This window comes from Lepidochelys kempii, chromosome 11, assembly GCF_965140285.1.
Source record: "Lepidochelys kempii isolate rLepKem1 chromosome 11, rLepKem1.hap1, whole genome shotgun sequence".
In the NCBI taxonomy this organism is placed as follows: Eukaryota; Metazoa; Chordata; order Testudines; family Cheloniidae; genus Lepidochelys; species Lepidochelys kempii.
In genome coordinates this window covers 39,821,728-39,835,329 of record NC_136390.1, presented here as the reverse complement: position 1 = coordinate 39,835,329, position 13,602 = coordinate 39,821,728, and the positions used below count along the sequence as shown (strand labels likewise).

The 13,602-nt window shown below is 41.9% G+C and overlaps 1 protein-coding gene across 1 annotated transcript in view; it reads right to left on the bottom strand.

The window, feature by feature from the left end:
- The window catches only part of GORASP2 (golgi reassembly stacking protein 2), a 36,053-nt gene extending 23,551 nt beyond the window's left edge, over positions 1-12,502 (bottom strand). Inside the window, exon 1 of the mRNA XM_073305807.2 lies at positions 12,318-12,502. Coding sequence (XP_073161908.1) covers positions 12,318-12,380 — 63 coding nt within the window. The 5' untranslated portion in view covers positions 12,381-12,502. The remainder of the gene's footprint in view (positions 1-12,317) is intronic.
- Between the last annotated feature and the right edge of the window lie 1,100 nt (positions 12,503-13,602).

Sequence of the window (13,602 nt, the reverse complement as noted above, 5' to 3'; positions counted from 1 at the left end):
CACTTTCACTGCAGATTTGACAAAACGCAAAGAAGGTACCAATGTGAGATTTCTAAAAGTAGCTACAGCACTCAACCCAAGGTTTAAGAATCTGAAGTGCCTTCCAAAATCGGAGAGGGACAAGGTGTAGAGCTAGGGTGACCAGACAGCACGTGTGAAAAATCAGGATGGGGGTGGGAGGTAATAGGAGCCTATATAAGACAAACCCCCAAATATCAGGACTGTCCCTATAAAATTGGGACATCTGGTCACCTTATGTAGAGTATGTTTTCAGAAATCTTAAAAGAGCAACAGTCTGATGTGGAAACTACAGAACCCGAACCACCCAAAAGGAAAATTAACCTTCCTGGTGGCATCTGACTCAGATGATGAAAATGAACGTGGGTCAGTCTGCACTGCTTTGGATCATTATCAAGCAGAACCCATCATCAGCATGGAAGCATGTCCTCTAGAATGGTGGGCGAAGCATGAAGGGACGTATGAATCTTTAGCGCATCTGGCACATAAATATCTTGCAACACTGGCTGCAAATGTCTGTTCTCACTTTCAGGTGACATTGTAAACAAGAAGCGGGCAGCATTATCTCCTGCAAATGTTAAAAAACTTGATTGGCTGAACAAGAAGTAGGATTGAGTGAACTTGTAGGCTCACTGTTTTATTTTTGAGTGCAGTTATTTTTTGTATATAACTACATTTGTAAATTCAATTTTCATGATAAAGAGACTGCACTACAGTACTTATATTAGGTGAATTGAAAAATACTATTTCTTTTGTTTCTTTTTTACAGTGCAAATATTTGTAATAAAAATATAAAGTGAGCACTGTGCACTTTGTATTCTGTGTTCTAATTGAAATAAATACATTTGAAAATGTACAGAACATACAAATATTTAAATAAATGCTATTCTATTGTTTAATCGCATAATTGCAATTAATTTGTTTAATCACACGATCATAATTAATTGTTTTAATCGTGCAACAGCCCTAGTTTTAATAGTGTATAATATAACCTAATTCAGGGACTCCCTGCAAAATTCCACTGCCTCCCTCACGCAACCCCCATAGTATGTCAGGGACTCAATGACCCTTCTATTCCCCACATACCAGGGTACCCATTCTCCTACCTTGTTAGGGGTTCTGTGTGCACCCCCATTTCCATGTTCCCTCATACCATGGTGATGGGTCTTCCATTCTCCCCCCCCCCAGTAGTTCTGGTTCTCCCATTTCTCCTTCCCCCATGCCAATAGCTCTGCATACCCTTCACTGCCCTCCATACCAGGGAACCCCAATCTCCCCGCCAGGAGTTGTGTAGTCCCTCATTCCCCCATGGCTACCATTCCCACCTCCTCCACACCAGGGTTGTCTCCCATTCTCCCAACAACCAGGGATTCTGAGTGCCCCCACCCCCGCAGGTCTCCCCCATGCCAAGGGCTGTGTGTGCCCCCAGACCCAAAGTCCCCCATTCTCGCCACATGCCAGGGTCTTTGGATGCAATCCCATTCTCCACTTCCTCCAGTCTCATATTTTGTCCTCTCTTTCAGGGTGTCAACATTTTTAAAACTATTGGGAGGATCAGCAGAGATGCTACTGGGAGTTATGGTGGTGGGTGTAATTATGCTGGAATGTGGTAATGGCTGTCAGCGGCCAGTTCTTTGATCTACAGACAATTACAGAGGTATTTGCCAGTACTGCTGCCATTACTAACCAGATGCCAGAGGCTGTGTCATCATCCCCTTTCAGTTTTCCTGATTTCCACCAAAATCAATAGGGTTCTGGCCACTGAGCCCTAGAACACTCCCTTAAATTTTTGAATTGATCAGATGTGACCATCAAAAGTTCTTGTGTACAAACCAAAATGCCATTGGGTAGAGTGTTAGATCTCATAACGCTCTGCCAAAAAGTGGCTATTCTTCACGCTACCTTGACTAGAAAAATCACTAAACATCAAAGCAGCATCTCAAAAAGCTTAATCAAAAGCCAGCTAATAATTTGTTTTCAGTTGCAATCAAGTTTCACCATTTATTATTTGAATTGCACAATACAGCAATTTAGTAGCTGGTGGCTTGTCTAAAGCACACATTTTAACTTATGAACTTACAGTATGCCTGTATAATGTATTTAATAGGTCTACATAGTGTTCATGTGTGTAGTGCGAGAGAATTTTGTTTATTATAAAGATTATTAATAGAAATACTTATTTGGCCAACAGGTTTATTTAATAAGGGATCAGAAACACCTTTTTAAAGTGCATTAGGAACATTGTCACACTACAAGAAACTGGCAGTCTATTCCTTTAGTAACAGCTGCCTCAGGCCCACAGAAATGTGGTTTGTTGTTGAGATGGAACCACTCAACCAACCAGTAGAGTGCTGAGCATGGAGCCTTGTCAGTCATGATTCAATAGTGAAATAAACAAGCAAACAGGCCAGCCGGTTGGCAAAAAACAAACACAGCCAACATGTCAGGAGGCATTGAACAACTGGCTGAGAGAGATATGTACTTGGGAACCACTGGAAGCATTTCTGTGTCTATGGCTGGTCTCAGATTGCCTCTGCTTTCCCCACCTCTCCTGGGCAGAATTGCACTTAAACATATTGTTCTCTAGGCCCACCTCAGAATGCCAATATGCCCACTTCCTCACTCCAGACAATCGTCACTACTCATTTCATTGTAGGCTTAGGCCTTGTCTTCCCTAGCTAGAAAATGTGTGTTCTTTACCTTGGGGTAACCAATATGCATGAGCTATCCCAAGGTAAAAACCCTACTGAAGCCAAGGAACTTCAGTTTTTCCACACATTAAACTAAGTGGAGTCAGAATTATACCCATATCTGGGGTTAAATTCACCAAATTGACCTCACAGTAAAACTAAAGTGCTTTGTTTTCATTTTGTTTTTACCTTGAGATAGCTCATACATGTTAGCTACCCCAACATAAAATGCACACCTATTTTCAGCAGTGAGGATAAGGCCTCAGAGAAGTTTACTCAAGTTGCTGAGCTCATTTTTCCATACAAAGCAAAACCCTCTCTGTGATGGTGATGAATAATAAGGGTATTGTATGACAGAATGGTCAAGATTTTCAGTTCTGGATTTTTAATGTTAGGCTTCTAAATCCATATAGCTACACCTAAAACAGTCTGATTTTCAAAGGTGCTAAGTCCCTACAGCTATCACTGACATCAATGGATGCTGTAGGCACTCAGCACCTTTGAAAGTCAGGCAATTTATATAGGTTCCTAACTTTGGATTAGGAGCCTAACTTCATGTACCCAAGTTTGAACATTTTAGTCCAAATCCATGGACTGTAAGTCACTTTCAGCAGCAGAAAGTTTGAATTGACTTTTACAGGAAACCCTGCTAAAGTAGTATCCAGTTTATCACCTGCAAGACAGTGAAAGTAAAGCAAAAAATTGTGTGGGTATGTAGGCTGTAATAAAACTATTATGAATTGCTTGAATTAAAAGTAAGTTTTCAGAGCTGATGGAGTCATTTTTATCTCTGCCAGCTTTTTTACTGCATTACATGGTACACAGTTGTATTGAATTCCTTTATGAAACACCTACTTTTCAAGAGCAAAAGCTTCATAAGTGAATTGATCTAGAGGTTTTAAGAAAATAAATCCACATACTCAGCACTGAATTTCACTCAATGTACAGTTCATATAGACTGGCCTTTAAAAAAATGACTATTTGCTGCCTTGCTATAAGATAACTAAGAAGTGTTGAAGTAAAAAAGAAAAAAAGAAACCCTTGGGAGTATTTATACTCTGATTCCCTTTGCACCAAAGCAGGGAAAAAAGTACTCTAATATAGGTTTCAGAGTAGCAGCCGTGTTAGTCTGTATTCGCAAAAAGAAAAGGAGTACTTGTGGCACCTTAGAGACTAACAAATTTATTTGAGCATAAGCTTTTGTGAGCTACAGCCTTTTGTTAGTAGTCTCTAAGGAGCCACACTCCTTTTCTTTTTACTCTAATATAGTAACCTGTAAATCACGAGAGGTCAACTTAAATATCTTTATTTGCGACAAAGAAATTGGCTGAATCAATACAACCGCATGTCCAAATTGATTACTCATGCAAGGATACAGAGCAACTGGAATAAAATGGAGAGAATATATTATTTTCAGACTTTTACTCTCCATTTCATCTTGAAAGTGCAGAAACGAATGCATAATTGGTCAAAACAGAAAAGACTGTTGCCTTAATTAGCTAAGTGCACACAAGAAATAAGAAGCCTAACACTGTTTCTAGTGAAAAAACCTAGTAGGCATTCCAATAACAAGACAAACGTTACTGGGGAGAGGTTATAGAGGTAAATAAGATTGAATGTTGTCAGCCTGAATGGGGTTAATAAATTAACAAATCTAAGGGCATGTTATACAATCAGCAAATACAAAGCTAATGGCAAATGTGAGGAAGTTTCCATTCCTAGAGGGCATACCAGAGAAGAGAAATTTTCCAACAAAAGCTTGGTTCATATAAAGCATACTTGGGAAAAGATTACTTAGTTTAATGGTAACAAGGAAATGTAACCCAAAGTTAACTACTTTAAATTATATAACCACAAATTTATTGTATTTGAGGATTCTCCCCTCCTCACAACAAAAAGAAAAAAGTTACAATATAATTTTTAGTTTTCAATTTATATTCCTGGATAGCCCTAGAAAGACAACCCCCAGCAAAGTTTCCCACTTAGCACGCATATAAACAGATCATTTCCCTCCACCACTCTTGTGCTTGAGTATTCAATATATTCAAATGCCTATATTTCTTTTTCCAGGTGTACAAATAATAAGGCTTATAATGAAAATACTACATTAAATATAGCAAAATCAACAGGAACCACCACAATGAAATGCGAAAGGCATTTTAGATCATCCAGCCATCCCTTTTCCAAGGATGCATACTCCTAATACTTTTCCAGTCTAGTCTGAAATGGCCTGAATAGTGGTGCTTCTACCAGTTTTCTTGGAAGAATATTTCATAGTCTATAGGTCTCAGCACAAGGCCATTTTCCCAGATACTAATCTTAATATTATCTTTGCTTAATTTCCTCCCATAACTTCCAGTCAACCCTTAGGGCCATTCTAAACAATTCATTGTTTTATTTGTTTTTTTTTAAAACATCCTTCTAACTTTTCTTCCTCTTTAGTTATTCACCTAAACTACATTTACTTTCTTTTGAACCTCCTTCATAAATTCATTCTCACCAACACTATCAATAGTTTTTTGTTTATCTTTTCTGAATTTGCTCCAATTTGTCAACATCTAATTGAGACAAAGCAATCTATAGTCCAGTAGCCAAACAGATATAGTTTCACGAGGCAGTATTCCCCCCCCCCATGGCCCTATCTGAACTGAATCCATAACAGAAGGCACCTACAGTTCAGCTTTTCATACTTTGCCCTACACTTCAGTGTAAGTTAACAAGAAACACTTAACATTTTAGGTCTCTGAAAGCTGATCCATACAGACAGATCCAATGAAGTCAATAGGGTTATGCCTGCACAAAGCTCATTGCAGGATATGGGCCTTAAAACATTCATTTTAGGGAAAATATTTTAAACAAAAAAAGCTCTTCAATATTTCTTGTCACTGTATATTATACGTGGGTAACTAAAGCACTCCTTTACTGTTGTGAAAAGCTTCCATTTGATTTTTCCTACACAGCATTAACGCAAACTCCCAACTACATAAAAATAGGTGTCATTCAATCGTGAGGTCATGTGCTATTTAAAGAGATTTTTTTTTAATACAAGTTTGACCACAGTAGCAAAGAAAGTGTATTATGGTGTTTTCAGAATAAGTTAGCAACAGAGAACAAAAATAGTGAGAAATACAAAAATCATGTCTATCTGAGCCTATAAACTGAATTTACAGTGATGAAAACCTCATTATCCTGAATTTCTGACATGCCTCTACAGATAACATTACATACAAATGTTAACACACACAATGTATTTCAGTTGTGCTGTCTGAAGATACTATACCAAAATTGAATTAAAATGAAGAGGTGTCTACCTGACTAGAAACAAAACATGTCACATTTAAACAAGAGTAAAAAGAAAAAGGAGTACCTGTGGCACCTTAGAGACTAACAAATTTATTTTAGCATAAGCTTTCGTGAGCTATAGCTCACTTCATCGGATGCATCTCTAAGGTGCCACAGGTACTCTTTCTTTTTGCGAATACAGACTAACACGACTGCTACTCTGAAACCTTAAACAAGAGTGCAATTTCAACAACAAAGCGGATTATACCACATGGAAGACAGTCAATTTGTTAGTGTTCTTTAATCAGAGGGCAAATTAACCTATGAACTAATTCTGATCTTGCCGTTTTAGAGATGTACAATAGTAAATTGTGCCGAATAATTATACTGTGCCCTTCACTTACGCTGAACCTAAATCGTGGGTTTTTTTTTTTTTAATTATTCCATACTGAGCATACCAGTTTCCTCCTCTCAAATTCCAACCACCTCTGGCATGAAACACAGCAGCCTTTCTGTACTTAAATACAAAATTGTTTCAGTAGGAGAAATGAAGCACATACCCATTTGAACCCTGCATGGAAAATTGTAGGTACACAGAACACAATTACCCATATTGAGATTTGGCCAGTACTCCAGGGTTTTCCCATGGGATTTTCATGAGAAAAGGAGATTTACAGTTCTTCTGAAAGATGACCCTTGCTCAGCACAGTATTCAATATACACTTCTAGGAACATCTCCTTCATACTGGAGCACTGGCTCAGTACAAAAATCACCAGCCTGTAGGACAAGTTTACCTTGGATGCTTCTAAGCTAAGCAGGGTTAGACCTAGTCAGTTAGCAATATGGGAAAGTTACATGAGATCATATCTAAATGTGGTATGGCTACAGGCCATATATATATAGTGAAAGATATCAATGGATGATATTCCAATCCATTCTCATTTACTTTAAGGGTATTTACTCCACAAGTACACAGAATACAAGTGTCAAGGTTCCTTCCCCACTCTGAACTCTAGGGTACAGATGTGGGGACCTGCATGAAAAAACCCCTAAGCTTATTTTTACCAGCTTAGGTTAAAACTTCCCCAAGGTACAAACTATTTTACCTTTTGCCCCTGGACTTTATTGCTGCCACCACCAAGCATCTAACAAATATATAATAGGGAAAGAGCCCGCTTGGAAACGTCTTTCCCCACAAAACCTACACCCCCTTTCCTGGGGAAGGCTTGATAAAAATTCTCACCAATTTGCATAGGTGAACACAGACCCAAACCCTTGGATCTTAAGAACAATGAAAAAAGCAATCAGGTTCTTAAAAGAAGAAGAATTTTAATTGAAGAAAAAGAATCACCTCTGTAAAATCAGGATGGTAAATACCTTACAGGGTAATCAGATTCAAAACATAGAGAATCCCTCTAGGCAAAACCTTAAGACACAAAAACAGGGATATATATTCCATTCAGCACAACTTATTTTATCAGCCATTTAAACAAAACAGAATCTAACACATATCTCACTAGATTGCTTATTAGCCCTTTACAGGAGTTCTGACCTGCATTCCTGCTCTGGTCCCAGCAAAAACAACACACAGACAGAGAGAACCTTTGTTTCTCCCCTCCTCCAGCTTTGAAAGTATCTTGTCTCCCCATTGGTCATTTTGATCAGGTGCCAGCGAGGTTATCCTAGCTTCTTAACCCTTTACAGGTGAAAGGGTTTTTCCTCTGGCCAGGAGGGATTTAAAGGTGTTTACCCTTCCCTTTATATTTATGACAACAAGGAAGTCCCCTTTATATCAGTCAGGAATTCTATGAGTCTCTCAGAGAGTAATTAACCTTCAGCATCTCTGAATTTTTCCCATATATGGAGAGAGTGGAATTCTAATAAGACATGGTACCAAAAGCAAGCATACCACGTGTACAGAAGTGATGCCACTGTTGCTACCGCCAATGGTAGGGTTCTAAAGTAAGCTTTCCCAAAAATCTAGTATTGAAAGGCCAAGTTTTCTTTCTTATCTATCACTGGCTAGCCTTTGCCTGATAAACTTTTCACACCCTGTGCATAGTAGCTACTTATTGTATCAATGTTCATAGCACAAATCCTCCAGCAAAAAGCTACAGTGCTGCCCAATGTACCAGGTACATGATTCAAAAGCCATCTTCAGAACTGCCCCATGTTTCTGGTAAACCCTCTATAGTGTCAATGGTCCAGTGGAAGACTGTATTTAACCACAGTGATGAATATATGCAACAAAGGTTTTTGGAAAAAGAGAGGAGAGAAATATGAAGGGATACTAAGAACCTGCAACTGTAGCTGTAGTTATCAAGAGTCTCTCTCCCTGCCTGGAAGTTACTTTGTTATACAATCTGTAACTCCTGTACCGCTTTCTCACCACTTTCCTCTCAGCACTTTCCTTAATCTGCCAGAGCCCATATAAAACATATTACTAGCAAATCAATTACATTTTAAAAATCATATAGTCAATTTCCAATTAAGTACTGGATAAACTCATACAAGCATAATCTAAACCACAAAGCTCATCAAAACAGAGTGATCTGAATTATGGAATAAAGTCACAGATTTGCTTCTTTATCAGAAGCACAGTGTATTCATCTTTAGAACTCTGGGTAATTATTTGAGCATTAAGACAAGCACAATACTATGGCAAGAAAGGACAAGTGAAGTCAGAGTAAGGCCACCCATCCTCCTTAAGCTTTTTAACATTACCATCCTTACAAGTGTCTAGAAATAGACCTAATGAAAATATCAACTTTAAGGATAAGTACTGAACATCTGTCCCCATGCGAACCAGGCTATGAGAAGAAATAAGCATATTCAGCCTCCCGACCCCCTGACCCTCCTGTGGTCATACCATATCCAGCCTTGTCATGACTAGTTTGCACTTCTCTACTTGACAATTCAGCATGCAATATGTTGTTGATGTTACAGCAACTAACGAACCCCACTGGAGCATAAAGCTAGCCTAAAAGGGAACAGGCAAAGTGGAAACATTCTGTTTTAATATTTGGCATGTTTTGGACCAGGCAGTTGTGCATTATGTTATAAACGTTCTCTCTTTGTCCTCCCATCTTCTGAGATTAATTCCTGTCCTCAATTTACAGTGGTACCTTGAAGGCATACATAAGTGGATCGTGTTTCTTTGCACTCCCCTCTTCTCTTATTTTTGCTATGTAAATCTGGCACCTAATTACTGTGTGTTGTCCAAACTATAATATGTCCTCATGTTGTCTGTTTAGTTTACTTATTACTTTACAGAGAAAATAAAGACTGTTGTTCTCTCTTAAGGAAAGGAATAGCCTTAAATTGCGAAGAAAAGAACATTATAAAAAGGCTAGAATTGAAGAAACAACAATTAGTAATAACCCAAGATTCCAAGCCGCATAAATATCAGAATATGCCTCCATGGACTAAAATGTGATGACTAAGATACAGAACTTGATGAAAAATGATACAATGTTCTGGGGGTGAGTGTTTAAAATAGACAGTTTTCTTCCCTTATGAAAACAGTGCCTTTTAGAAAAAGTTTTCCACCATTGCTAATTCTGCTTCAGCTCCACTGGTGTTTACAACATTGGGAGCACTTGGACAGTCAACCTGCTGGTGTTTAAACATTGTGTTCATTAGACCTGGCCTGAATAGGGATTTGTGACAGCATTAAAAATGCCAGTAGCACATCCACACTAAGGATTATCAATAGTAAAAAATATTTAGAAAGGTTCCCTAATGCAAATAGGTCTTAGAGGCAAGATGTTAGACAGCAATCTTGATCTAATGAACACATTCTAAAACTCTAGTCAAGACAAATTAGCCTGTTCTAAAATAAAGTTTAACTAGTTGAATTAAAGCCTGGGGGAACCTAGGGTTCACTGCGACCAGCTAATGTGTTAGGAGGACAGTTTAAGATTTTAACACAGTAAAAACATCTTTTTTCCTGTTGTAGACAGTCTATGTCTCTGAACACAACCCCAAAGGGAGCATAACAACATACATTGCTTACACAATGAAGTACAAACAAGGGGTAAGTGGTTAGTTATCCTGCCAATAGCTTCTACAGAAGTAACGTAGATACAGTATCAAGACACCAGAATTTATGAAGTTACATCATTTTCTTGTACAACTACCATTTTATTCTTCCATTTTTGTTGCAGTAATAGAAAGGACACTGAGCATTCCTGGAGTCAGACTCAAAGCATGAAAAACTGGGGGTGGCGGCACTGCTATGGGTACCTGCATAGCCCCACAGTATGCCAACATTTTTATGGCTGACTTAGAACAACGCTTCCTCAGCTCTCGTCCCCTAACGTCCCTACTCTACTTGCGCTACATTGATGACATTTTCATCATCTGGACCCGTGGAAAAGAAGCCCTTGAGGAATTCCACCATGATTTCAACATTTTCCATCCCATCATCAACCTCAGCCTGGACCAGTCCACATAAGAGATCCACTTCCTGGACACTATGGTGCTAATAAGCGATGGTCACATAATCACCACCCTATACCAGAAACCTACTGACCGCTATTCCTACCTACATGCCTCCAGCTTTTACCCTGACCACACCACATGATCCATTCATTGTCTACAGCCAAGTTCTGCGATACAACCACATTTGCTCCAACCCCTCAGACAGAGACAAATACCTACAAGATCTCTATTAAGCATTCTTACAACTACAATACCCACCTGCTGAAGTGAAGAAACAGATTGAGAGAACCAGAAGAGTACCCAGAAGTCACTTACTACAGGACAGGCCCAACAAAGAGAATAACAGAACGCCACTAGCCATCACCTTCAGGCCCCAACTAAAACCTCTCCAACGCATCATCAAGGATCTACAATCTATCCTGAAGGACGACCCATCGCTCTCACAGATCTTGGCAGACAGGCCAGTCCTTGCTTACAGACAGCCCCCCAACCTGAAGCAAATACTCACCAGCAACCACACACCACACAACAGAACCACTAACCCAGGAACCTATCCTTGCAACAAAGCCCGTTGCCAACTGTGTCCACATATCTATTCAGGGGACACCATCATAGGGCCTAATCACATCAGCCACACTATCAGAAGCTCGTTCACCTGCACATCTACCAATATGATATATGTCATCATGTGCCAGCAATGCCCCTCTGCCATGTACATTGGTCAAACTGGACAGTCTCTATGTAAAAGAATAAATGGACACGAATCAGACGTCAAGAATTATAACATTCAAAAACCAGTCGGAGAACACTTCAATCTCTTTGGTCACTCGATTACAGACCTAAAAGTTGCAATTCTTCAACAAAAAAACTTCAAAAACAGACTCCAACGAGAGACTGCTGAATTGGAATTAATTTGCAAACTGGATACAATTAACTTAGGCTTGAATAGAAACTGGGAGTGGATGGGTCATTACACAAAGTAAAACTATTTCCCCATGTTTATTCCCCCCCCCCTTCCTCAGACATTCTTGTCAACTGCTGGAAATGGCCCACCTTGATTATCACTACAAAAGGCTTCCCCCCTCCCCCCCCGCTGGTAATAGCTCACCTTAAGTGATCACTCTGGTTACAGTGTGTACGGTAAAACCCATTGTTTCATGTTCTCTATGTATATAAATCTCCCCACTGTATTTTCCACTGAATGCATCTGATGAAGTGAGCTGTAGCTCACGAAAGCTGATGCTCAAATAAATTTGTTAGTCTCTAAGGTGCCACAAGTACTCCTTTTCTTTTTGGGTGTTGAGTGTCACCGCACATGGCTTTTATAACATCAAAAAAGGTAGATGCACTTAATATTGCTGAAGTTGGACACGGACAAACCATAACAAACCCTGAGCTGAGGCGCAGAGTTACCTCTACTTTTAAACAAACGCGAAGCAGGTTTAGCGGAATCGCCCTCGCAGTCACAGGCAGGGCTTTAAACTCAACCTGCGGCTCGGACATCAGGAGACCCCAGCGCAGGTCTGGGAAGCAGGTCACTCTTGTAGTGACCGCGCTGCAACTTTCTCTCTACCCGACCCTGGAAACTGGCCAGTCCCAGCGGCTCCACACACCTGGGCCCGGAGGCGGGCGGGGGAGACGCGAGGCAGCAAGTCACTGAGCCAGGCCCGGCGCCGGGGCCGCCCGAGAGAACCGGGGACAGAGGGGCCCCCTCCTCCCGGACCCCTGCTCCAGGGGCCAGCGAAGCCAGGCCCACCCGTGACAAGACGCCCGCCCGCGCGCCCTGCCCGGAGCCCGCCGGCCCGAGCGGCGCGGCTGCCGTTAGGCCCCGTGGGGGGGGAGGCAGGCCCGGCCCCGCGGGCTGCCCCCGGCCCGGCGCCTACCCGCAGGACGTGGTAGCCCTCGGTGCCTCCGCCGGGGATCTCCACGCTCTGCGAGGCACCCATGGCTCGGGCCGGCGGAGGAGGCGGCGCCGCTGCTCCCCTCACAAAGCGCCGCACTAGGGACGTGGCACTCTCTCCCTCAGCCCCGCCCCTGCCGGGGAGGCGGAGGAGCGGGGGATGCTGGGAGTCACAGGCACCAGCCATCCGCTCTCGGGACAGCGCCACCTGCTGGGGCTGGCGGGCGCCAAGGCTGGCGTGGGGACGGGCTGCGCGGTGGTTTGTGGGACAGCCGGAGCCTCACCACCCTCGCCCCACCAGGACGTCCTACGGTGGCCGTCGCCGGACAGTCTTGTCACCGAGCAGCGCGCCCGCTCGCGCTGCCGGAAGGAAGGGGCTGCCGAGGATGGTTCTGTGCCCAGCGGGCTCTGAACATCGGCCTCCCCTAGCCCCGCCTCGGGGTGGAGTGTCTCCGCCCGCCCCCCGAGCACGCGCCGCCCGTGGCATTCGGCGCCAAAGGGCCTCTTGCTGCCCGCCGCTCTGTCTGGGGCTCATCCTCATCGGCTTTGACAATGGAATGATTGTTCCAGGAATTTCTGAGTCTTTGTGTAATGCGAAGTGCAGTGGCACGGTGGCACTCGTAGGAAAAGCCACGTTGTGTCCATAATTTTTCTTCAGCACCCATAATTGTGCTAGGGCCCTTACAGGAAAAAAGAGACGGTGTGGGCCTTGCTCAGAACATTTTACAAACTAATTTTAGATGTGATATGACCAATCAGACTCGCATCCAATAAGGAGGAGATGGGGAAGGACAAAGTAGGTGTGCTCATCTTGATGTTTACATTAAAAGTGTTCTTAAAAATGCTGCCTCATGTCTTGCTTGTATTGTAAAAAAGGAGTTTTGAAGAGTAAGCTAAATAAAGAGGGAGTAGTGAGTTGGCAAACCAGAATTGGAAAAGGATTGAGCTCCCAAATATATGAAAATCCCCCAATTTGGTAGTTTCTGCCTTTTCAGGTAACAATTACATCTGCAATAAATGTTGGTAAAATCCTAGCCTAGTTTAAACTGTTGCTGGCACCCAGTGCCGAGAGGCTAAACAACAGCAGGGGTTGGTTTGCTACCCGGTCTGCTACACCCAATAATCACAACGGGGTGGAGAAGCAGAAAAGTTTATTTGCAACTGCAGAAAGGTAGAGGGAGAATAGAATCTCAAATCCTGCACACAGAGCAGGAAGTTACACAGGCTTTTATACCTCCTTTCTTCAGCATACTTATCCAATAGCAAGC